General features: G+C 41.4%; 1 protein-coding gene across 5 annotated transcripts in view; it reads right to left on the bottom strand.

The window, feature by feature from the left end:
* Positions 1 to 3,033: 3,033 nt before the first annotated feature.
* SEC23IP (SEC23 interacting protein) overlaps positions 3,034 to 27,668 on the bottom strand; it is a 46,770-nt gene continuing 22,135 nt past the window's right edge. The window contains exons 13-20 of one of the 5 annotated variants that reach the window (XR_007513440.1): positions 23,819 to 24,016; positions 22,254 to 22,409; positions 21,777 to 21,879; positions 16,277 to 16,462; positions 15,416 to 15,578; positions 14,601 to 14,702; positions 5,908 to 6,613; positions 3,034 to 5,123 (exon numbers count right to left, since the gene is read on the bottom strand). Coding sequence is in view for 3 of the 5 variants with exons in the window: in XM_049855230.1 (XP_049711187.1) it covers positions 14,621 to 14,702; positions 15,416 to 15,578; positions 16,277 to 16,462; positions 21,777 to 21,879; positions 22,254 to 22,409; positions 23,819 to 24,016 (888 nt within the window). In the remaining 2 variants the exon portion in view is untranslated. Of the gene's footprint in view, positions 5,124 to 5,168; positions 6,614 to 14,600; positions 14,703 to 15,415; positions 15,579 to 16,276; positions 16,463 to 21,776; positions 21,880 to 22,253; positions 22,410 to 23,818; positions 24,017 to 27,668 lie in introns of those variants that run through there. The other 4 variants (XR_007513441.1, XM_049855230.1, XM_049855231.1 and 1 more) reach the window with 4 other exon arrangements.

The raw sequence follows: 27,668 nt of genomic DNA, 5'->3' as shown, positions 1-27,668 counted from the left end.
AGAAGTCATTTACACACTTTCCTTTAGCTCATGGATATTCACTTGGGCCAAGATGAAGTTGTGACAAACTTTAAAAGAATTCTAACATTCTCATTCTGTTTGGGGAAGGGGTGCTAGCATGGCAGAAGCTGCAGGGGCCAGGGGAGAAGAGGAAAGGGAATTTTAATGAGCGTTTCTGCAAACTCTGCGTCTGACTCCCCTTTAATGCCCTTTTGAGGGCAAAGAATGGAATCCCCTTTCTCATTTCTGCCTGTTGAACTTTGCTTGCTGAAAAACACACCTGAGACCAAACTAGGGTACAATCGATTAGCCCATTACCAAAAAAAAAAAAAACAACCTGTTACCGTTCAATCGATTCTGACTCATAGTGACCCTATAGGACAGAGCAGAACTGCCCCATAGAGTTTCTAAAGAGGGGCTGGTGGATTCAAACTGCCAACCTTTTGCTTACAGCCGAGCTCTTAACCACTGCACCACCAGGGCTCCAATTAGCCCATTAGAGATACCAAATTAACAGTACTGGTTCAGAGAAAGGAGCTCTCATTGAGGGTTTTGGTGGTGCGGAGCTTCCCAAAGAACGTGGGAATTGTTAGGCCTGGAAGGAAGGGCAGCACTGTGATACAGTGGCCGAATGGGACACGTCACTGGGACAACATGGCAAAGAAAACTCCAATAGCTGGAGGAAAAGCCAACTGGGAGAGTGACTACCGTGGCTTGGCTTCTCCAGAAGGCACAGATGCCCGGCCAGGGGAGAGGCTGGGCAGGAAGCCAGGGAGGACGTGACATTCTGATGGAAGGAAACCACATCTCCTCCTCCAGAGTCCAGAAGAGCAGGCAAGGCTTTGCAGGCAAGTCACCTGAGGGGCAGAGGTCTTGGGATGGCTGCAGAGGCCGAACAGTGTCCCCGCTGCTGGGTTTCCGGTAAACCAGAATAATGGAAATGAGAACGCAGAGGTCACTCCAGGAGAACAGTAAAACCTGGCAGTGCCCACCAAGAGCCTCAGGGCCTGGTACGCAGACTAGGGACACAGTTTACACTCTGAGGACAAACAGGCCAGCATGGAATTATTCCTCTTTTTCTATTCAAACGGTAGTTATGCAAACATCTGGGTCTTGTTTTGACCAATGTTTGGGAATCTTCATTAACACGACGTTTTTGCCAACACATTTAAAAAAAAAAAGGAACTACTTCAGGGAAAAATAACAAAGCAAATTATTCAGCTCTCCTACAATTTATCCTTTCCTTTCAAAGATGTCCCTTGAAAACGTTTTTGCTTGTGCAAAAAAAAAATGAGCTGTGTGACTGCCTAAGCGTTTCAACAAAAAAGACAGGAAGTCAATTTCCAAGTATTTGAAAAGTTATCTTTCTATAATACACGTTTCCCTTTATTTTCTTATTGTGATAGGATACCCATAATACAAAATTTACCATTTTAATGAGTACAATTCTGGGACATTTGGTACATTCACAATGGTATGTAACCATCACCACTAATTACAGAATTTTTCATCACCCCAAAAAGAGACCTGTACCCACTATGGAGTCATTCTCTATTCCCCTCAGTCCCTGGCAACCAGTAATCTGCTGTCTCTATGGATTTGTCTATTCTGGATATTTCATATAAAGGAATCATACCATATGTGACCTTGTGTAAAATGGCAAGAATACCTACCTTCCGTAACAATTACATCAAAGAGCTAGAGACTTGCACCATGCCTGAAACACAGCAGACACCCAAAACCCCCAAATTCCCCTCCTTAGCTCTATTCCAGGCAGGAGCATTCAGAGGGCTACAGCTGCCCTGTTCACCCATTTCTCTAGGACCCGGGAGTGCTCTTCAAAACAGCCTTGCTTCAGAGGTTTGAGGTTTGAGGCATAGGTTTAAGGCACAGAAAAGTGATACATCCCCGCCAGCAGAACGTTCTTTGCCTTGTTCCAAACCCTGTTCCTTTCAACGTGAATGAATGCTACCAGGTGGCCACAGAAAGAAAAAACACCACTAGAAATGTTTTCTTCAAAAAAATTTTAATGAAAATCATACTCAAAACATCCATATAGCTCCTTTTGCATTTCACGCATAACCACTTCTTTCAGTTGCCTGCCTGTGTGGTGCTCTTTCCCGCCTCTCGTCCTTCCCCACGCTTTTCCCCCTTCTCATGGGGCTACACACACTCCTGGTCACTTCCTCAGGGAGACCCTCCCTGACACCACCACTGGCGCTGGGACAAGACCAGAATGATACCATTCTCCACCCTTTTGAGTATGTGTGAAAATTTCCATGGCAAGTCTTTTAAAAGTCATTCTTTAATACGAGAAATGGAAGAAAAAATGGCAGGTCATCCCCAAGTCCATCAGTTCCACGGCCCCCAAGCCTGACCTGCAGCTCGCTCGCTCGCTCGCTCACTCGCCAATGGGCAGATTCGTCCACTGTCTCCTGAATGTGTTCTTGGCAATCGCTGGTCTATCACACACATTGTCATACAATCTAACACACATTGTGATCGTTTAATGTTTACTGTGTATACTGCCCAAACTCATCCCACCTGATCTGAGATCATAAGTCAAAGCAAATGACTAGTAAACTAGTATTAACATCATGCAGTCATTTTGAGTGTTCCGTGTGCTGACACGTTTAAGAAGATCTGCAACATAGTTGCCGTTTTAAAGCAGGAAAATAAAATATCAGGGAAGGCAGAGCTGAAGAATGAAGAAATGTTCTCTCGATCCCTACCCCGTGATGAGCTTACAGTAGAGCATCAGGGCCTTCAGAAGACAGCCACAGGTACTTTCTCAAGCCCGGTGACTTGCACAAAACCAATAAAACCAAACCTGTTGCCGTTGAGTTGATTCCAACTCATACCAACCCTATGGGACAGAGCAGAACTGCCCCATAGAGTTTCCAAGGAGTGCCTGGTGGATTCAAACTGCCGGCCTTTTGGTCAGCAGCCTCAGCACTTAACCACTAAGCCACCAGGGTTTCCAACTTGCACAAAGGCAGGCAAATAGCAGGAGCACCCCTCACCCCTATCCCCAGTTGGTTCCTCAGCTCCAATGACCTGCACAATCCCCAGGCTTCCACACCCCACACCCAGGCGAAAATCTAGGCCCAGCAATCTTCAGTCTTCTACACGCAGACCTCAGCCTCCCTCTCTGGTAACTCTCAACTGCGAGAAACCTGGCCACAGTGACCCCGCAGTAAACGCCTGGGTGTACCCAGAGTCTGAGTGCTCACGACCAGAGAGCAATAACAGTAATGAGCTAACACCCTGAGTGCCTACTATGTGCCCCAGTACTTCACTCAGCCTTTCATTTAATCCTCACAACAACCCTATGATGTTTAGGAATTTCATGATTGAGGAAACTTGACCAAAACCCAGGACAAATACAAAAAAACACTTTGCTCAGAGGTTAAGAGTGGGCAGAGGGACTTGCTATGGACTCCCAGGTAAGAGGCAAAGGTTGCCACAGATAGAGGCACATGGGCACCAGAGCTCTTTCTTATGATACCAAGTTTCTGGTAAACTCAATCTGTAGGTGAAACACCAGAACTAGACTGCTAACTGGTGGAGAATATAATGAAAAGAACAAGAAAGTATGTCAGCAGACAGCTCATCTGCCTTGCAGGGAGACGGCAAGGGCAGGAAAACAATGTCAGCACCTCGGCTCTTACAGGAACTGTATCCTATCAACCCGCCTTAGAGGACTCAGCCCTGAGGAACAGTTGCATGGTAAACCAGGTGCCATTTTATTGAGCTCCAACGAGAACTATAGCCTGGAGAAAAAACAAACACAGGGGGCAATACCTCCCTGGGAAACCAAGTTCCTACCAGAAAGCTGCTTGGTAAACCCAGGCACAGCACTGTGGCAGACAGACGCCTCAAGTCTCAAACATCTAAAACAATGGTAATATAAGCACCAAGGCCAAGTCACCTCGATTTTCTGGGACAGTCCTGATCTCCAGCCCTCAAGTTACAGTAAGACCTTATGAGTTACTATTCCAAATATATGATCACCCCTGCCAGAACAGTGGTAGCTACCTGCTAACTTCTTCATTTTCAAGGCTCTATACAGATCACACAGCCCTGGTGGTGCAGTGGTTAAGAGCTCAGCTGTCAACCAAAAGGTTGGCAGTTTGAATCCACCAGCCATTCCTTGGAAATCCTACGGGGCAGTTCTACTCTGTCCTATAGGGTAGCTATGAGTCAGAATCAACCTGATAACAAAGGGTTTTTTGTTTTGTTTTGTTTAATACAGATCACACCTTTTCAATAACATATTTCCTCAAATATCAACATTATCTGTGTAGTTTCCTTTCATGAGAATCATACTTAGGTTTTGAGAAAACACCCTTCTTATCTGGACTAACTTCAATCCCATAGATGAATTCAAGACACACAGGTCCCTCAGGCTTGAAAAGTCCTTTCTTCCTGCTGGAGTCCTGGTGGCGCAGTGGTTAAGCTTTCCGCTGCTAACCAAAATGTCAGCAGTTCGAATCTACCAACCGCTCCTTGGGAACCCTAGCGGGCAGTTCTACTCTGTTGCCTCGTCAGGAGAAAGTGAGGGTGTTGATCCAGGTTAGAGGCCGGGGGCAGGAGGTTCCTGGAGGGGGTGAGTCGCTCCCGGTGAGAGAGGGGGGCCAAGTTTACTCAGTGATTATACACGTATCAATTTCACATACTGGAATTTGGTGAAAGGTTTCACTTCAAAAAAGGGTTCTTTTTAAAAATTTGCAAACTATTGATTTGGATGGCACTCCAAGATCTCTTCCAAGTATAAAAATACAGTTTTCATTTTTCAAATTCATTCATCCAACAAATATTTGGAAAGTGCCTTAGTCTGGGCCAGACTGTTACAAGACTGTGTGGTACGCATGGTAGTTACCATGGTTAACAACATGCTGACAAATACAGTCTGCCTGCAGGGGGCCTGATGTTTATTTTTTAAAGAAACAGAATCGTGATATAAATGTCCACAGGCAAAGTCACCAGAAAAGTCTATTTTATGTCTCTGCAAGTATTGTAATAACATCACAAGATTCCTGAAACTCAGCCGGTACACGTTTCTTCTATGGAAACTGGTTCAAGTGTTCCTTCTCCTCTGCCCACCACTCAGAAGAACTAGGCTGAATAATACAAACAAAACCAGTTATGAGTAGAAAAATCAAACTGGATTTTATTAAAATATACATAAATAATCCTCATTTTTCTTTATTTCTTCAGTACTGGGAAGGCAATTGAAAATTTTGAGAGAAGCAGCAGGACTCATGGAGTGAAATGAAGGCCACGCAAGGGTCCAGGCAGTTGGCAATGGCATTTAGTGTTGTGTCCTCAGCTGTAGGATGAGGTGGTTGGAATATATGTTGTCTGGGGTCAGTTGCAGCTCTAAAATTCTACTGTTCTAATTCCACTACTATGAGCAAGTGCTAGAGTTACATGTTAACGCTATACTGGGTACTCACAATGAAAAGGGAATGGACACTGGCCTCATAGGAATACTTTAAGGAAGACAAGAGAAATACAGAGGTTTGCTGCTTAAAAAACGCATCAATGCTACTGCTTTATTTACGCTAATTAGAATATATACACGAAAAATGTGTATCATATGTTGCTTTCAAAAAATTCCATGTCCCATGAGAACTATGTAAACAATGTAAAATGGTTCTACTACATAACAAAAGAAGAAAATCAGCATTCCCGTTTAGGATTAGGAAAATATTTTGAGAATTCGGATTTATAGTAAAACAAAATGAAATATCATTACAGAACAGTCTTTTCATGAAGGAGCTTTATATCTAGAAGCAATACATTTCATACTTTCACTTTGGTATAAGTAAAATTAATACAAAGCAAAAAAAAAAAAAAAACCCAAAGTTATCCACTTTGGTTCTCACATTAGTCTGAACTTACACAATGTGGCGGCTGCATAGCTACTCGGAGGATGCTCTCCCAGTGGAGAGAGACGCGCTGCAGAGCCCTTCCTGGGATTGCTGTGGGGTAAGAGAGCACTTCACGTCCTTCCACAACTATGCTCTCAGCGACAGCCTGAAAGACGTTATGAAAACCTCTGACGCAGCGTGGGATGTAAGAGATCTTGGTTACTTCTTCTTAACAAAGACAAATGATCCTCATGAAAACAGCTCAGCACTACAATTCACATTTAAGGTAGGACACCAGTTGTTTGTTTTTAAAAAATCATTATTACTATAGTCTCTACTGGAATAAAAAGAGCAGATTGCATTAATTAAAAAAATGCATGTTGAATGGCCCACTGACAAGTGTTCAATAGAAATAACCGTCTGCATGCTACACACATTTCTTCATTAATCCACATGACTTTGACAACTGTACAACTAAAACGATCTGAGAAATTTTTAATTGCATCATGTTTATAATTACATTTTCTCATCTACACTGTTCAAATGTGGTACTGATGTTTTTCGCTGTCTTTGTTCTGTGTTATTTTCTTCCAAATGAAGCCCTACGCCTGAGAATCTATACTGAGAAGCTGTCAATGAAGCACTTTTCCATCATCCATCACAGAAGCAAACTGGGCACGTCCTCTGGGGATTTTCTCAGCAATGTAATTTATACTGGGGCTTTCTGTGAAGACAAACTTTAAAAAAGAAAAAGAAAAAAAGAACCCTCAGTGAACTTCACAAGCTTACAGTAACAGTATAACAGTGCACTGCTGTTCCTTTCTGAAAAGAACATATAGGCACAGGCTCAACTCTACTGAGCAAACACTGTCAACTGCCCCCAGCGTAAGCTGACACACCCTGTGAGCACAAGCCCCCAGACAAGCACTCAGGGGACCAGAGTGCACCAAGGCGCTCTCAGTGACATTAACTAGCCTGATAATCTTCATCATAAAGAGCTTGGAAAGTAAAAGACAAAAACTTAAAGTTAATTATCTGTCAGGCTAATGCTAGGCTTTTTAAAGAACAGCTCTAAAAGGACTAAAAGGACATACAAAAGGACTGCTCGGCAAAATACATACTGACCTATGCTTGAATGAACCATGTAGAGTAGGACTGTTGGTATTTTAAATTAACTATTTTATACTACTAGAAACTTAAGTTTGTGCCTAAATTTTATAGACTCAAAACTGACAGGGTCAGGTATAAGGAGATATAAAATAATTACAGAGAATAAACTATGCGTGAATGAAAGGGGCTTATACTGAGTTTTTCAAATTATGTGAAATCAAAACCTTATGATTACCGTTGTTTGGGCTTTGTATCACTTCGTTTGGGGAGGGCGGGGGTCAGAGGAATGTTACAAAATCATCTCAAAATTCATTTGGAGTAATAGCCAAAACTACAGTATACTGAGAACTTGTATTGCCAGACATTAAAACCTATAAAGTCGCAATTATTTTAATAACCATACTTCACTGAATCTAAGACACCGTCAATTTTAAGATGCACCAGTGCTCTAAGTACCATGACCAGAAAAGATGCTCAGGATAAGAAGTTTAAAAGGAGGCAGAGACCCTCACAAAAAGCAGACACTGAAGGGCTACACCCTCCCTGTGGGGCAGAAGGTAACCCTCCATGCAAAAGGGACAGCAAAGAAGACACATGCTGCTTTCTTGACAATGGAAAGAGGAAAAAATAATCCCTGAAAATCTGAACTGGTAGTGGTCTAAATTCATACTACCAGTGTAGTCCAAGAAAATCCCAAGCAGAGAAGTCAACTTAAGCTGATCTGGGTTGGCAGCACCCCCCCGTGACTGGAAGAAGAAAATACAAAGAAAGCACTCACATTCCATCCAGGTAACAGCAAACTATAAGCAGTCAACAATTTTATGATGCATCCCACATTTAAAGATGCCAAAATGTGAAAAATATGACTTGAAACCAATGAAATATCATATACAGCTATGTAAGTCAAGAGAAGAAATGAGAAAGCCTGGAAAGCAAACACACGGCATTATCGACGACCACCAAAAAAAAACCATTGCCACCGAGTCAATTTCGACTCATAGCGACCCTACCGGACAGAATAGAGCTGCTCCACAAGGTTTCTAAGGCTACAGTCTTTAAGGAAGCAGACGGCCACATCTTCCTCCCACAGAGAGGCTGGGGGATTTAAACCGCCAATCTTTCCGTTAGCAGCTGAGCACTTAGCCACTGCACCATCAGGACTCCTTATATCAATGAACAAAAACAAAAAAACCCAAACCCCTCGCCACTGAGTCAACTTCAACTCATAGCGACCCTATAGGACAGAGTAGAACTGCCCCATAGGGTTTCCAAGGAGTGGCCAGTAGATTCGAACTGTTGATCTTTTGGTTAGCAGCTGTAGCACTTAACCACTATGCCACCAGGGCTCCATATCAATGACCAAGGGTAGACAATTCAATATATGGCCCAGGAAAAAAGGATAACTATTTAAGAAAAAAAAAAAAATCCATTCTTTATACAATAATCTTATCTCTAAAGTCAATTGGGAAAATAAAATGTAAGGACCAATGAAAATTGAAAAGTATCTAAATAAGAATCTTAAAAAACTGATTACTATTTTTTAAATGTCCCCCCACCTCAAAAAATCCTAAGCATAAGCAAAAATAAAAGGCAAATGTCAAACTAGAGAAAAATATCTCCAATGACATAAGGTTAATACCCTTAAATATCATAGCTATAAATCAAGAAGAAAACAAAAATACCCTACAGTTCTAAAAAGTGCACAAAGGTCAGGAGCAGACAACTGACAAAAGAAATATAAATGGTCAATTAAATACACCAAAAATACTCAACTTCACTAGCAATGGAAATGCAGATAAATGCACTGATATAGCTCATTTCTGGCTACCAAATTGCCAAAATTTGTTAAATAATACCCAGTGTTGGCAAGGATGCAGAAAAGCAGACACTCACAAATATTGATGAGCATTTCTGGAATGTGTTTTATCAATCAGTGTGGATCAAAAGTCTTTCAGAATATGCGATATTCTTGGATCCACCGATGCTACTTCTAAAAATTTATCCCAAGCAAATAATCAGAGCTGTGTGAAATGTACCACTACATGTCAGAATTCTCTCTAATAGTGAAAAACTGGAAAATCACCTAAAAACTCAACAATGGGGGATAAATTATTTTAACAAATCATAATAGAACCATAAAATGGCTAACAACACAACTACTAAATAGCATACATCACTGAAGTGTTGTTTACACTAGTAAAACACTAGAATAACTGAAACGCCCATCAGCAGGGTACCAGTTAGACAAACACATGGCGTCGCAGTCAGTGGAATACTACACGATGGTTAAAAAGGAGGCAGTTCTCATGTTCTGACAGATATCCTTCTCTGTGCCTGAAATTACCTTCTTCCCCGAGAATCCACTTGGCTCACTTGCTCAAATGTCACTTTATCAGTGAGGGCAATACACCATACACACGATGGCCATCTCACACACAAGAGCAACGTGCCCCCGCCCCAGGTGCACCCCCTCTGCCTTACCCTGCTGCTCTCTTTCTCCTCTGTGCATTTATTACCACCTGGCAGAACTGGTCAACTGTTTATGTGCTGTCAGTCTTCCCACAGGGGAAGTAAGATCCTGGAGGGTAGAGACTTCATTTGGTCCACTGCTGAGGACTTCAGTGCCCAGAATACTACTTGGCACTAGGTAGAGCATTCAAGAAATGATGGATAGACGGATTGACAGATGGACAGACAGATGGGTGAGAAGATGGATAGGTGGATGGTTGGATGGATGGGTGCGTGGGTGCATGGGAAGGTGGATGCATGGATATAGAGCAATCTCCAAGATACAAAAGGACAGTGCATCTATTGTGTTATCCTTTTAAAAAGGAAAAACTGACACGTGTATGCATACATTAGACATGTCTGGAAGGATACACAAGACTTGGAAGGCTGTCTGCATCTGAGCACAGAAACTGGGGGAAGAAGACAGGTGGGACATCCTTCACTTCCGTCACTTTTAAAAGCTGAACCAAGTGTCTGTATAACCCATTCTGAACAACAAATAAAAACCGTAAATATACACATGCGCACACACCACACACGTTACAGGCTGATAGGGGAAAATTACACAATGTACTCAAGTAGAAAAGAACTGGGCTACAAAACAACAAATACTATGAAACACAGAGAGACTCAGATAAAAGTTTGGAAAGCTATAGCCACCGTAACGTTTCTGAGCGGTAAAATTATAGGTGATTACTGCTGCAGCCTATTCTTTTCTGTATTTTCTAAGGTTTCTGTATGAGGCCTTGCCAATTTTTTTTTTTTAACTGCTTTTTAAGTACACAGAGAGAGAAGTGCCTAAGGGGCGCAAATGGTGAAGCCAAAAGGTGGGGGTGGGGGTGAACCCAGCCGGAGGCGCCTCGGAAGACAGGCCTCGCAATCTGTTTCTGAAAGGTCACGGCCTATGGAGCAGTCCTGCTCTGTGCACACAGGGTCACCATGAGTTGGAATCAACTCCACAGCAACTAACATCAACAACAGATTGTGAGGTCACTAGTCAAGAACGGAGAGAGCATCTAGTTAGCAAGGACTCTACTGACCCCAGGAAAGGACACCCACACTGGGTCCTGTCACACGGTTACACCGCGTGGCCTCGGCCATCTGACCCCGTGAAAGGACACCCACACTGGGTCCTGTCACACGGTTACACCGCGTGGCCTCGGCCATCTGACCCCGTGAAAGGACACCCACACTGGGTCCTGTCACACGGTTACACCGCGTGGCCTCGGCCATCTGACCCCGTGAAAGGACACCCACACTGGGTCCTGTCACACGGTTACACCGCGTGGCCTCGGCCATCTGACCCCGTGAAAGGACACCCACACTGGATCCTGTCACACGGTTACACCGCGTGGCCTCGGCCATCTGACCCCGTGAAAGGACACCCACACTGGGTCCTGTCACACGGTTACACCGCGTGGCCTCGGCCATCTGACCCCGTGAAAGGACACCCACACTGGGTCCTGTCACACAGTTACACCGCGTGGCCTCGGCCATCTCCACAGCAGACGCTCGTTCTCTGACCCAAACCTCCTTTCCTTACTCTACCGGCACATCCAGCTCCTCGACTCTCCATCCTCAGCCCACCACTGAGCGTCTCACTTTCCCCACCACCTCTCTTAACTCTTGTCTTTCTCTTCCTGTCTTGCTTGCCCGGCAAAACCCTAACCCTGGTTCAACCCAAACGTCTGCTTGCTCCGAACCTCACCCAAGCAGTGGAACATGGCCAGAAAAAACCCATGCCTTGTGCTAACTGTACTCACTCCAAATTTATGAGCAAAACTATGAAATGGGGCATTCAAGTCTGCAATACAATCCCACTGCACTTTGCTAGAAATTCCCTCTTCCCACACTCTGAAGTGAGTGTCATTCTGCTTCTCTCTCCATGAACCCTCCACCGGTGACCTTGCTTTCAACTAATGACTGTTCTACACACTTCAGAGAGGAAGTCAAAGTAACCAGAGAGCCCCCTCAGCCCCCCACCAATTTCCCCCACCTTCCCGTGTCTGCCTTCTCACACCACCTTCCTCCCAGTACTATGAAAGATGAATTCCTGCTCCTTTTCTAAGGCTAAACTCTCCACCTTGCCTGGTCACATCCCCCATTGCCTTTTCAAGTATTTCTTTTACAATTATCCCCTTTCTCTTTGCATTATCAATTTTCTCCCTCAATACTGGTTCATTCTCACTGTCAAATAAACACACCTTAACATCATAAACTGTTCCCCTCTAGTTACTGTCTTATTTGTCACCCTTCACAGTGAAGCCCTTTTCTCTCCGATTCCTTACCTCTCCCTCTCCTCAGCCCACTTTTACCCTACCACGACATTCAAACAGCCTTGGTCAAAGTCAGCAGTGATGGCCTACATCTTCCTGAAGCCACCAGCCAAAGCTTGGTCCTCCTCTTACCTGACCTCTCGGTCACATGTGACGTGGCTGACTACTCCTTCCTTTTGAAGCAACCTTCTCTCGGCCTCTGTGAGACCACAAGTCCCTGGATTCTTTCAGTTCACTGGCTTCCCCTTCTCCACATGCCCTCCTCTCTTCTCCACCTGTATCATCTTTTCTAGATGATCCACCCACTTTGTGGCTTCAAATACCAAGTACATGCTGATGAATCTAAAGTCGCTGTTTCTCGCTCTGAGCTTTCTCCTGAGGTTCAGACCAACATCAACAGCTGACTTCACAAAACAGATCTGATTCCCCAACTCATCTGCTCCCTCCACAAACCTTTCCAGGAAAAGGCACCACCATCCAGCCTGTCGATGAGTCATCCTTAATGCTTCTCAGTAAGTCCTCAACAAAACAGATCTGAATTCAACCATCTCTCACCACCCCTGCTACTACAACCCTAGCCAAAGTCACCCCTAGTCTATTCTCCCTGCTTCCATCCTTGCCCCTCTAATAATCTACCTCCACCCTGTACCCAGAGCAATCTCTCTAAAGGGTAAATCAAACCATGTCACTGTTCTTCTTAAAAGCCTCCAATGTCACATGCAGAATAAAACACAAATGTTGTACCAGATCCTTCACAGACAGGCCCACCTACCTCTCTAACTCATCCTCCCCCATCCCCCATTCTCGCCTTCATTTACTCCCCTCCAGCTATACTGGTCTGCTGTCTGTCCCTAAAACATGGCATATCTGTTCCCCTCTCAAGATCTTTGCTTGCAGCCACTCTTGTTTCCACTTGGAACGTTCTTCTCCCAAACCCTCATATGTCCATCACGTTCTTGTCATTCAAATTTCAACTCAAACGTCATCAACTCAACGAGGCCTTCCCCACAGGCAACCCAAGGCACTCGCTACCATATCTTCCTGTTTTATCTTCTCCAAAGAACTTAGCAACATTTGAAATGTGCTTATGTCTTATGAGTACAGGTTTACCACCTACCCCCTCCCAGCAGAATGTAAATTCGCTGAAGGTGAGAACGGAATCTTGTTTACCACTTATCCCCAACATGAACACTGGTGCCCGGCACATAGCAGGTATACTGAATAAATATTTGTCGACCAACTAAATGGCTATTTCATAATTAACAATCTAGACTGTGATAGTTTTTGACATTATACTTAATTTATTTTAATATTATAGTATCAGAAATGGGTGAGAACTGATAAAATGGTATTGAGAGTTTGGTAACAAAATGACTTTTTAGACCTCTTACCTACTCCATTGACTAAGACTCCCTAATAAAAAAATATATATATACAGGATAAAAAACACTGAAAATCATCTAAATGTCCATGAGCAGAAACTGACTAAATAACATGGGACACAGCCATAAAATGGATTGTGACATAGCCATTAAAGAGAATGAAAAAGACCTACACATGCTAACACGGACAGCTGTGCAGGCCGTGTCACCGACTGAAAACATCAAGTTACAGAAAAATACATTCAATGAGAGCCCGTTTGTTTCAGAATACATACATACGTGCTCGGATATACACGGAGGAATTTCTAGGGAAATTCCATCGCAAGTGGCTATCTCTCCAAAAAGGGCATGGAGGTTGAAGGGACCTTCATATATTTATCATTAGAAAACCAAAAAGTGCTAGGAATTACTTTTGATTTCAGCAATTCAGAGATCAGCATTCTGTATTTCACTCTTTTGAAGGCTTTAAAATTTCTTTGTTAAAAAGCACGTTACCTAAATTTTAAAGTGATGCATAACCTAGAGAGGAAAAACCAGTAGCAGGCATTTTTGGAGGTCAGTTACGGATACAGAGTGTGGCAGACATGGCAGGTTGGCTCACCCATCAGAGATTTAACCTCCTTCTCTCTACCTTTCCTCCACAAAGACTGGGAATGCTTAATACATCACTTTTCCAATCTGTCCTGTAGCTTAGAAGGAGGGAGACGTAGGACTTGTGACACAGGCCTAGTCAATAAGGCGGAGCAAATTTTTGAATATGTTTTTGCTTTCCTGATGAAAAGGGATAGCTGCCCCTCTTATCATGCCTGATGAAGATATGATGTCTGGAACTCCGGGAGCCATCTTGTTACTACAAGGCAGCAAGAGCCAACATGTAGGTGAAAAGATGTGAGCACTCTGGGTATCTGGTGCATCACTCAACAGGTGAACTCTTCCTGTTATGTAAGAAAATTAAACCCCTTCGTTTAAGGTACGGTGCATTAGTTCTGTTACCTAAAGCCAAAGGAACTCCTCAGTAATATTCCTGGGATTCTATTTTAAAGAGACATTAAAAATGAAAGAACTCAAATTCTACACAGAATTAGAAAGAAGAACGTAATAAATCAGAAATGTATACAGCAATCCAGTTCTCGTCCTTAATGTCTCTATTAAAAAAAAAAACCCAAAGCCAGTGCCGTCTTGTCGATTCCAACTCATAGCAACCCTATAGGACAGAGTTGAACTGCCCCATAGAGTTTCCAAGGAGCGCCTGGCAGATCTGAACTGCTGACCCTTTGGTTAGCAGCCGTAGCACTTAACCATTATGCCAGCAGGGTTTCCAAATGTCTCTATACTGAATTAATAAATAAATATACTAAGAGGAAGAGAAAATTAGTCAACATCAACTCCAAAAAAAAAAGACTTCAGAACATAAACAGTCAGAATTTACTCAACAAAAGTAAACTCACACAGTGAAACTGAGGTCCACTCAATGCTGGGGCTGTTCTGGACTAATGTTCATTGTTCGATAAATTTCTTTAAGTAATAACAGGGCAGTGTCTTCAGATTCCCTATCAAAAAGAAAAGCACATTTCCTTGAGATAATGAGCAGAAATTAATCTCTATGCACAAAGGTGGAAAATGCAGCTTTTGTGCTATTCAACTCTACCTAAGAAGGGCAGATAAAAACAGTGTAACCTCAAAGCTGTCCCTAAAACCTGGACAGATACAGATCAGCTCCAAAGCACACGTGCTGCAATTCTCCTTAGTGTCGGGGAAACGGATGAGAGGATGGCTTTTCAAAGTCCCTACCACTCACATTCTGTGAAAGGCCACTCGGACAATGTGCTACAAGAACCAAAGGCGTCTGGTCAAAAACAGATGACATACTGCCATCTTGTGGATAATAAAAGGGAAAATTACTAATTTTGAGCCTATACCTGTGTATACGTACACCTGCTGCCGTCAGGTCAATTCTGACTCACGATGCCCCTAACAGGACAGAAGAGAATTGCCCCACAGGGTTTCCAAGGAACAGCTGGTGGATTCAAACTGCCAATCTTTTGGTTAACCACTACACCACCAGGGCTCTTTGAATATATAGGAACTCATTATAATAAACGATAAATCAGTAAAAGAAAGCTATATTTGGCAGCACCTAAAGGCCCTATCAATGTTATCCAAATGACAATTTCTAATAAAAAATCTTAAATAAAAAAGTAGCTTTATATAAAGAAACTAAAATTTGACAAATTTCATTCAAACCGAAGTTGAAAATACTTACCAATAGCATAAGTGACTTTGAAGAGCAAAAAGATATTCATTAAAACTCTCTATTGGCTTTTCCTGAAGAACGTAGTCAATTCGGCGGCCTCCATTTAACATTCCAACCTTTCCTAAGTAGTCCTCATCCTTGGAAAAATCTGGACTTTCAACAATCTTTTCTGCTAGAATTTAAACCATTTCAACATCAAAGTCAATCACTTAGTCATTATCCTCTGACTTTAGCTGACTTTCTGGGCTCAATGAGAATACTGCTTGACACACGTAGCAACCTGGGGAGCTACCAGGCTCATGCCTCCTTCCTTCAAAGAGCCAGGGGAAGAGGGGCTCATTACCACAGAGAGAGGAGAAAGAGCCAACGAGCTGACAGAAGTTGGGAAGAAAAGGGGTGAGAGAGCATTGCAGAAAAAAAGGAAATAGAATCAGAATTTGAAAAAGTCAAAAACACCATGGCAAAATGACCTGACATTGCACATAAAGTCTGTAACGACAGTTAAACAACAGCATCAGGGAGATCATTGTTCAGAGTTCTCTGAAACACCTGAATACAGACCTAGTTCTCAACTTTGATATCCTACTCCGGTCTTGAATTTCAGCAAAATAAAATAAAATAAAATAAAAAACTTGCAGAGCAAAAAACTCAGTAACTATTAGGTAAAATTAGCCTAGTAAAAAAGGATGACAAGCATCTTGAAAGAACACATTTGACAGTACAGTCTATCTAAGAGACTTTCCTTTACAGGAAGAGCCTTCGCGTTTTAACAAAAATGACTAAAACAGGGAAAGCATCATTAAGTAACTTATAAGTGTTACGTTCATAAATACAATTGTTTTGGAAAAAGGCTTCAAATGTCAAACTTACCTTCAACTACTTGCTTTTCTTCTTCTTCTTTAATCTGATTGGCTACCTTCTCCAATTCTTCTTGCAACTGAGTTGAAGAGGTATGAGCACGGGCAAACTCATTTAACGTCTGCCAAGCACTTTTCAGAGAGCTAATAAAACCCTGCTTCAAATCAGATCCCATACGAGAGAGGCTTTCTTTCAACTCTAAAGAGATTAAGGTGACACACCAAATTAATCGATCACTAGCCAAAACTCTGCACACAAAAACTTAAAACAATAGTTAACACTCTTCTCAGACAGGAACATTAAGACTTTACTTAAATTTCAAATATATGGAGTTTCTCACCCAAGACCCCTCAACACGTTAAAATTGTGTTTTGCATGTCTTACTATATCATTTAAAAAAAACTATAAATTTCTTCTCTCAAAAAAAAAGGATTCAAATACCATAAAAATGTAAGCACATTCATGTGCTTTTTCTATTGTATGTATGTTAAAAAATGGGTCTACAAGATTTTAAAAATCACCGTTTTTCTAATCTTTAATAGTGAGAGAAATGGTTATAAGAATTTAAGATTCTGATATAACCACAATTTAAACTTCTAACTTAGAAATGAAGGAGCCCCTCCCCCTTGGCTTTTTCTACTTTTATCCAATAAATCACATTTGAATTCAAGGTCTTTAAGCTATCAAATTTCTCATTTTATCTTCACAAGAGTTAAACATTTAAAAAAAAAAAAAAAAAAACCATGATGGTAGCAAAAAAAATAAATAATACTTTTAAAAAAGAGGGCATGAGACAGAGCTGGTCAATATAGTGCCTTACATATGTGTACCATAAAGACCCCTGACAACAAAGACTCAAGAAACTTGGTAAAACAGACGCAGAAAGTGACTTCGGATTCCAGAGCATCAAACAGAGTTGAAGACACAGACTGAGCACCCCCTGGTGGAAGAGGCAGAGCAAGGCCAACAGGAAAACAGAGAGATGCAGATGAACTGTGGCCCACCTGCCAGCACAGGGCAGTATGATCATTTTGGGACAGCATCAAATAGCAACTCAGAGTGAGGAACCCAAAAAAGACAGCACAGCTGGTGGCAGAGATTCTGTGCAGACACCCCTGGAAAGAAATGACAAGTTGGGCAGGATGCTGCCAGGGTCAGAGCACCCTTTGGGGGGAGGCACAGGAGCAGCATAGCTTTGAAACCAGGGAAACACAAGGAAGTGCCCCTAGAATAAGCAAAACAGACTGAGTCATCAGAGCCTTAGAGAAGAAGAGCGTGTAGACAGGAGTGCACAACTGCAATGAGAACACTCCCTGCACCCATGCCCCAGTGACCGGCCAGACAAACACATCATCTCATCAGCAACACCAGTCACATCCTAACAGACACCATCCACACCTCTGCCAAATGACGAGCTGGAGATCCTAGTGCCCACACCCAACACTGCCCAGCTGTACCATCACACATCCCACACCCAAACAGTTCCTACAGGCCATCCGCACTTGCACTGAAACCCCTTGATACCCTACCACCTACTGAGATGCCAAATCGTGCATGGGCAACAGGCATACCCTATCCAACTGGATAGCACTCCCTCACACCACATATGGAGATGTCCTGCCCTAACCTCCAGAGAATGCACTATCTGTTGGCACAAACGTGGAAGGGCCCCACAGTCCCACAAGGGTTGTGGAGGGACCCTGACCACCCAACACTTGTCACCCAATATCAGGGAAAGAACCTGCTCTCCCAACTCCACTCAATCCAATCAAGGAAGACGTACAAGCCTAACCACAGAGTACTCGCACATGGGTGAGACACACAATACCCACCAGTTGAGAGAAAATCACGCCCGACCAAAAGACACCACCAAAATCACACACAATTAAAATAATACAAAGGAAGAAAGATACTCCAAAGAGAAGAAACAAAGCTCCAAATACATCAAATTTAAAAGATCAGAACAAAACGAACATACAATCGATAAAGAAATAAATAAATAAATCCACACCTTAATGCCTCAGAGACAGCTGACAACAACAGATCATATGAGAAAACAAGAGAGGATGGCTCAAACAAGTGGGCAAAACAAAGGGGCAGAAAACCTTCCTGAGAAAGAAACGGTAATGGAACTACTAATTAGGAATTCAAAAGACTTCTCTATACAGGCTCCTCTAAGAGATTAGGGAAAAAAAAAAATTTTTTTTTTTTTTTAAGAGATCAAGGAGAACACAGACAAAATTCAGGAAAACAATACAAGGACAAAATGACAAAATAATAGACAATCAGAAACCATACAAAAACAACTGCGTATCCAGAAGATCAACAACAAAATTTCAGAAATAGACAACACAATGGAAGGGCACAGAAGTAGAACTGAAGCAATGAACAAAGAACCAGTGAAACAGAGGACAAATCTCTTGACACTAATCTGTTTGAGGAATAATCGAAAAAAAGAATGAAGAAAAACGAAGAAAGCCTAAGAGCTATGTAGGACAACTATCAAGAGGAAGAATTTACACATAACTGGGATTCCAGAAAAGGAGAGAAAAAAAAAAGCACAGAGAATTTTTTAAGATTTACTGCCAGAAAACTTCCCTAATATCATGAAAGATGATAAGCTTTCCATTCAAGAAGCTCAATGAACCCCATATACGACAGACCCCAAAATAAGATCACTAAAACATATCATAATCAAACTTTACAAAACCAGAGGCGAAGAAAGAATTCTGACAGCAGCTCATGAAAAACAAAATATCACCTACAAAGGGGCACCAGTGAACTAGGCACTGATTTCTCAGCAGAAACCACGCAGGCAAGAAAGCAACAGGGTAACATATGTAAAACCCTGAAAGAAAAGAACTCCCAACCAAGAATCATGTAGCCAGCAAAACTATCTTCCAAATACTAGGTCATTCCCAAATAAACAGAAATTAAGGGAATTTGTAAAAACCAGACCAAATTTACAAAAATATTAAACAGAGTCCTCCAGACAGGGAACCAACATCATCAGACAACAACCTGAGATCAAGATGCACGACAACATCACCCAAATACCAACCCAAAGAATTCTCAAATGTAAAATAAAGCTTCAAAACTGAAAACAGGGAACCAGAGATATCCATGCGTAAACAACAACAACTTCAAAACAAAAAGGGGGAATAAATGGTGTAGTTACAGAATTTCCATACAGAGAGGAAGTCAAGACAATACCAAGATATAACAGACTGTTTTAAACTTTGGAAAAGAAAAGAAAATTTCAGAGTAACCACAAAGAAAATCCATAAATCTACTTACCAAGGTAAAGAAGAAAATCACCTATGTTCACTGCAGCATTATTCATAATAGCAAAAAGATGGAAACAACCTAAGTGCACATCGACAAATGAATGGATGAGCAAATCGTGGCACACACACACAGCAGAATGCTATGCTACAAAAAAGAACAATGAGGAGTCCTGGAAACGTAACACTGATGAATCTGGAGGACATCAAGCTGAGTGAATTAAGAGAATCAAAAAAGGACAAATACCGTATGGTCACACTTTTATAAAAAGTCAAGAATAGGTTTACACACAGAAAACAACATTCTATGACGGTTACCAGGGATGAGAGGGCAAGGGAGAGGGAATCACTTTCTAGATAGGAGACAGTTGTTATTTTTGGTGAGGGAAAGGCAATATCCAATATGGGGGAAGTCTGCGCAACATGTCCGAGGTAAAGGAAGACACTAAGAACGTAAGAATAAGGGACAATTTTGGTAAATGCTATACAGTTTTACAACAATAATAACCACCAAAAATACATGTGTGTTGTTACATAGGTAGAGATGTATGCATATATGTGTATAGGAAGGTACATGGGTGTGAAAGTATAAGTGTATCTGTAGACATATGTGTATGCATGTTTAAGTGTGCTGCATATATATTCACATGGATAATAAACCACGTAGGAGGCACAGATATGGATACTTCCTAGACATAACCAAACACCTCATGGGGTTGGATTTCTGGATCTGAAGGCTCGGGACCATAGTCTTATGGCACAACTTGGGCAACTGACATAGTTCATGGAGATAATGTTCTTCGTCCTAGTTTAGTGAGTAGTGTCTGGGGTCTTAAAAGCTTGCCATCTTGCAATGATGGGTCTCTACCCACATGGAACGGAAGAGAATGAAGGAAACCAAAGACTCAAAGAAAAAACTAGTCCACAGGGTTAGCAGCCCACATGAACCATGGCCTCATCCAACCTGAGCCCAAAACTAGATGCGCCTGGTAACCACTACTGACTGTTCTGACAATGGTCACAATGGAAAGTCCCATAGAGAAAGGGAGAAAAATGTAGAACAAAACTCAAATTCCTAAAAATAGGGCAGATTTACTGGACTGTTCGAGGCTAGAGGAACCCCAGAGACTGCCGCCCTAAATTATCCTTTGAACTTGGAATTGAAGCCATTCCCAGTGGTCACCTTTCATCCAAATAATAGACTGGCTTATAAAATAACATCATCCGTGAATACTGTGCTCCCTTAAATAATCAACAATACAAGACCAAATGGTCAACATTTATCCTTAAACAAAGATGAGAAGCTAAGGAGGGACAGGGACACCTGATTAATGGAAGCAGGACAAAAAGAATGGAAATAATGAGAATGCTGACACAAGGTGAAAAATGTAACCAATGTCACAGAACAAGGTATACAAAAATTGTTAAATGGGAACCTAATTTGCCACGTAAATTTTCACCTAAAACTCAATAAACCAAAAACCCGTTGCCATCGAGTCAATTCTAGCTCATAGTGACCCTACAAGACAGACCATAGCTGCCCCATACAGTTTCCAAGGAGCAGCTGGTGGGTTCGAATTGCCGACCTTTTTTTTTTTTTGTTGTTAACAGCCAAGCTCTTACCCACTGCACCACCTGGACTCCTAAAATTTGATAAAATATTTTAAAAAGGGAGGAGGGGAGGATCACTTTTCCTTCTCTTCTCCTCCCCACTCCCATCCCTTGTACCCAACAACCTTTTAAACCTGTGGATACATAATACAGACCGTTACTGGCATAGAAGAAATCTAAATCCCGCTTGGAATAATTAACAATACATTACATTTAGTGAATTTTTTCATAGAAAATGTTTGTCTCGTTAGCAAGGAATTAAAGGCTCACTTAGACAGTACCAAATCTATCTCCTGATGGCTTGGTTATTAGTTCAAATGCTTCTCCTCCTCCCAATTCCAAATCTTGTATCACAACCTAATTAAGCACCTTATTACCACCTTTCCCTCATCCCCAATTATCTTTACAATTAGAATGCAAATTCACCAAGGAGAAGAAACTCATTCACAACTTTCCTCTACAGCTTTTCCAAATACTTAGTTTAAAAAGTGCCACAAATAGTAAGCACTTAAATAACAGTAATTCTTTCAGAAAGGACTTAGTGTTAAAATTTTCATAATTCATTTTAGACTATGAAATGACAAGAAGGAAACAAGTTTTTATTGTATTGCTTTTACCTAAATGAAGTCTTTTTCTGCCTTTGTGATGTGGAATGAGAACTGCTTTTAAGTCCAAATCTGGGATAATCATGGGTTCTAATCTATATGCCACTGGATCAAGCTGTAAAAGGAAGAATTGAAAATTTATGAAAAGCTGTTTTGAGTTACACACCTTACTTGGGTGAGAAAATGGATAACTGACAAACCAGAGACTTCTCACACCTTATTCAAATACTAGTGATTGTAAGTAGACTTTCAAGTTTGTAAGTCAAATTACTTGCACAAGCAAAGCAATAGAATTCTTTCCTTGCAAAAAGGCTTTTATAGAAAAGTTTATTGGGAAGTATCTCACTGAAGCCTTAAGGCAAAGATCTAAGTCATACAAAATCAAGATCAGTATTAATTTCTAAGAAATAAGATTCTGAGAATCTATTAGAATAAAAAGAACAGGTTCTTTGCCTTCTTCAAAATAGAAAATAAATTCAGTTCACTCACTGGATGATAAATATTGAAGAATCCTTTGCAGGTAGGAAGCCTGTAGTTCTCATCTATCCTATCCACTCCTCGAATAGTGAGAAACATACCAATTGGCGATCCCAAGGCAAAGAAAATCTCTGGGGCAAAGTCTAATGAGTTGTAAACAACAGAAACCTAGAAAAAAACAAATAACAATAAAAGATGATCATTCCAACATCGCCTAATACAAAATTCAAAAGCTTCAAAAGTTCCTGGAACCACGCGCATATTAAAAGCACACAAATACAGACAATGCACCGCATACGCACTTTTGGGATGCTTACAATCACTGCCGTGGACAGCTAGCTGTTGCTAGCTTAAAAGGACTAAAAACTTCTCTTTAAAGCAAGATAATTTATAAATTATATCCTCTGGCTATAACTTAACTTCCTGTATAACATAATACGTACATTGTACTATTTTTGTTGTTGTGTGCCATCGAGTTGATTCCGACTCATAGCAACCCCACTGGACGGAAGAGAACTGCCCCACAGAGTTTCCTAGGCCTTGCAGGAGCAGATGGACAGGTCCTTTCTCCCACAGAGCAGATGGGTGGGTTCCAACCACAGACATTTTGGTTAGCAGCCAAGTGCTCAACCATTACACCACCAAGGCTCCTTATACAGTACATAATAAGTACTACATTTATTATAGTCGTAAGCGTGCTTAAAACTGCAAGTTCTAGAACCAAACTGCCTGGCTTTGAATCCTGACTCTACTCCTCACTTACTGTGTGACGTTGGGCAAGTTTCTTATCCTCCTGCCTCAGCCTCAGTTTCCTCATCTATAAATTGGGAATCATAATGCCAAATACTGTGGCTGAAGAATAAATACCCTAATCCACATAAAGTGCTTAACACAAGTATTACCTATATTACAACCAGCAACCTCACTTTTTAGGTCAAGTTTCCTTCCATTAAAAGTTATTTGTCCCTAATGAACCCCTGTAGCTCACATGTAGCCAGCTGCGTTTTCTGTCTTCTTTAAGTCAATTCTGTACTCACTTGTGTTGACAGATCCTTACCTACACAACTATAAATAAACTGAATGCAACACTCTAAAAGAAGTTTACTGCTTTCAAACCATCAAGGCAAAAGTACATTAAGCTATATTATTAAATGCAGCTATAATCAACTACTTGGTCAATTTTCATAAGAATTTTTCCCCCAAGGGAAGAATTGTGAGTACTAAAAAATATAATTTCAATGAATGCAGAAAATTTCTCTCACAGAAATTTAAATACACTCTGGAAGTAATTTTCTAACGATAGCTACCTTTGTTGTTAGTGGCTATGACAGACTAATGCTACAAAATTACAAGTGATCAGAAAAACTGAAATACAGAATTTTGAAAGCTAAATAATATGTTCACCACATGTTCAGTCCCTTATTATGAAAGGAGCATACAATTTTAATGATGAGAAAACCAGATTTCCCCCACCCCACTAAATAAATGTTCAGTAAATACTGAACGAATAACCTCAATCATAAGGACAGGTGACACCTACACATAGCGTGTAGCCCTAAGTCAACACGGAGGCTCACCTGTCCAGTGCCAACTCCAAAAGACTCGTAATCAACGTGCACAGAAGAAACGTAAGCACCAACTGGAAGTTTCCTCTTTGACTCGTTAGATTCTGAGGGGAGAGAAGCCATTTCTTTAGCTTTCTGAGCACTTTCCTCTTGCCCTTTTGTCGAGGTGGCCATCGCTGCTTTCTTTTCTGAAGTTGTTTTTTTCTGTTCCTATGAAACACCAAAATTCGTAATATAACCTTGAGGAAAAGTTTGGTTCTCTGTGATCACTATGAAGCACGCTATCTTGATATTAAGGAATGATTAGTTTGTTAGGCATGATAATGGCAGTGTATTAAGAGAGAAATGACCTTTTTTAGAAATGTATACTAAATATTTAGAGACAAAGAGCCACCGTGCCTATAGTTTAAGATCCTTCAGGAAAAAAGATTAAGAAGAACCTAATATGGCAAAACAGCTACGGTGAAATCTAAGTATCAGCTACCACTACATAATTACACCATCTCTCTACTTCTGTACATAATTTAAAATTTTCTCAAGGAAAAGTTCTAAAAAGTCAACTTCTCCTTTTATGATCTCTACCTCAGACACTTTAGAATACTATGTAACTGTAAAATCCATATGCTTCCTATAAAGATTTGTTAGAGATTTCTTCATTCAACATGTCTATACCCCTTGTGTCTAGATGGAGCCGCTGACAAGTTTTCATCAAAAGCTTTTTATGTGTGGGGTACATTCATACAACAGAATACTGCTCAGAGATTAAAAAAAAAATAAAAAGGAATGAGCTACAAATGAAGCAACAATTGGATGAATCTCAGAAACATTATTTTGAGTAAAAGAAGCCAGATATGTTGATGGCATCTATACGAATCTCCAGAACAGGCAAAACTATTCTATAGTGATAGAAATCAGAACAGTAGTTGTATGGGGGGAGTAGTTGGCTAGAAAAAGGTCAAGGGAAATAGCTGAGAGACAGAAGTGTTCTATTCTTATCTTAGTACAATAAAAAAAAAAAAAACCAAACCCACTGCCATCGAGCCGATTCCGAATCACAGCAGCCCTACAGGACAGAATAGAACTGCCCCCATAGAGTTTCCAGGGAGCGCCTGGTGGATATGAACCGCCGCCCTCTTGGTTAGCAGCTGTAGCACTTAACCACTATCCCACCACGGTTTCCATACAGTGTATACAACTATCAAATTTATTACACTGAACACTCATGATCTATGCATTTCCATAAATGAGTAAATAAACAAAAGCTCTAGGGCAGTTTACATAAAATGTATGTCTCTGTAACAATGAGGTAAAATCTGTTCGCACTGGTCTATGATCACACCCTCAATACAGTAGCAACAGTAACACCAGAGGAGTGTGAACAGCACATATTTCAATGGTCCCCCTTCGCTGGGCTGTGAATGGCCACGTGCAAGTCTCTGCTGAAAAAACCACAGACAGCCTAAACAAAACAGCTGCCCAAATCTAGCTAATCTATTACCTGATTTCAAATACTAGGAAATCAGGAAAGAATTTCAATTGCTTAATTCAAAAGGCAATACAGAAAAAGAAAACTCCCTGCTAGCCAGCTTTTAACTGCTCCCACCATTAAGGCTTTTAAGGCTTGGTTATCTCTGCCCTTTGGAAGGAACACAAGATCAAACCTAAAATCCAAAGAACACTTTCTATGTTCTTCAGTTTAAATTTGCTTTCTCATTCAAAAGTGCTTCCTGTTACATTCACAGAACTGAGCGTTCTAAATTGCTAAAGGAGCTGTCTAAAGAGATCACAAACTCTCCTACTGGCCACAGCTGTTTTGTTTCCCCTAGTCACACGCAATAATTTAAAACTAAGTCAACTAGCACACATACGTTCTTGACTATCAATAATTCCTAACAATGAAAACTATTTCCCTTTCAAATGAAAATCACTAAGATGGTTTACAAAGAAAAAAAAAGCAAGGCCACTAATATTTGATCTCCTTGTTATAACTGGCTAATTTTAGATCGATTACTCCAGTTACAGTATGCCAACAGGACACGCCACATGATCTTACTATTGACCTGGAAGCACCTTGTTGTCGGTGGAAAACGTATAGCGGTCAATGGCTGCGCGGCTGAGAACGAGTCATGCTTCATCCACAGACAGTTACTTCTGAATTCAAAAACTAAGATCACTCTGTAGATTTTTACTCCTTTCAAAACATTCTTACAATACCATAACTTACATGTTCAAGCAACTGCAGTCTATAAACTGGGCTCCTTCCAGAAATTTTTCAAGAACTATAGAATACTTTCTGCTTTTTTTCCCTTTTATTACAGAATTAAATCAAGGACATATATAGAGACTGAAAACATCCTGTATTTTGCTTTCTGGGAGTTTTTGCAGGCTTGTGCTTCAATGATGCACACACGGGACTAACGTTCTCACACACGGAGTGTCATCCTGATGTAAAGCATCAACACTCACACACTGGTTGGGGTCTAGTCTTGGTCTGACCACTGTGCCCCTGAGACTGCTACCTCGGACTGACCTCACAGAGCTGCCAAGAGGCTCACCTGTTAGGACGAGTCATTATACAGTAAAAACGAGACTGAAGACATCTCTATCTGCTTAACTGCCAAAGTTAATAACCTCCTCCTTAACTCCTAATCTTCCCGTCATCAAATACTATTCGTTGTAAGTCTAAAATGTCTCTTGAGTTGCACCCTTGCTTTCCATTTCCTGTATGATACCCTGGGCTGCTCTAAGAGATTCCTAATAGCCTCCAGCTTCACTCCCTTCAACTGTGTCTCCACACTCCCGCCAGAGTGGACACTCTGGAATGTGAGTCCACTCATAATGTTGCCCTCACTGCCTCCCCGCCCTTCAGCAGTGATACAAACTGACAACAGAATTTTCTCAACTTCATCAGAATTTATCAAACAGGCTGGCCTTCTATGGTGTCTGGTTAAAAGCATCATAACTTTCAGTGACTGGCCATAAGAACATGCTGAGAACCACTACCCCCTTACAAGAAAAAATCCAAACGTGCACACCTGCCATTCAGGCCTTCAGAACCCCCCACCCACCCTATTCCCAGCTCACCTAATGTTACTTCCACAAGAAAACACACGCCTATTCCTGTAAGGCCATTCCCCCAACCCTACACTCCTTCAACCTCGAGTCCCCACCCCTCAGGGAAGTCTCTTCTCACTGGCACCAGCTCCCTTCTCCTCGGGTCAGAACTGCAGCCTTCCTCTGTCCCACAGCTCAGAAAGCCCGTTACAGGACTGACGTGTCGTCATCTGTGGTCAAATCTCCCCCCTAATTAGATCGTATACCCTTGTTCATCTCCAAATCCCAAGAACTGAGGACAGAGCCTGATTCAAAAAAGCTACCCAATAAACATGCTGAATGACTCAGAATTCCTTAAGCTAAACAAAAAGACGACTCATTAACAACCTGCGATATGCAGATAGCACAACCTTGATTGCTGAAAGTGAAGAGGACTTGAAGCACTTACTAATGAAGATCAAAGACCACAGCCTTTAGTTTGGATTGCACCTCAACATAAAGAAAACAAACATCCTCACAACTGGACTAGTGAGCCACATCATGATAAACGGAGAAAAGACTGAAGTCAAGGATTTCATCTTACTTGGATCCACAGTCAACACCCATGGAAGCAGCACTCAAGACATCAAAAGACGCACTGCATTGGGCAAATCGGCTGCAAAAGACCTCTTTAAAGTGTGGAAAAGCAAAATGTCAGTTTGAGGACAAGGTGCGGCCTGACTCAAGCCATGGTATTTTCAATCACCTCATATGCATGTGAAAGCTGGACAATGAATAAGGAAAACGGAAGGAGAATTGACACCTTGGA

Source organism: Elephas maximus, chromosome 16, assembly GCF_024166365.1.
Source record: "Elephas maximus indicus isolate mEleMax1 chromosome 16, mEleMax1 primary haplotype, whole genome shotgun sequence".
Lineage (NCBI taxonomy): Eukaryota > Metazoa > Chordata > Mammalia > Proboscidea > Elephantidae > Elephas > Elephas maximus.
This window is presented reverse-complemented; position numbering and strand designations above follow the sequence as displayed.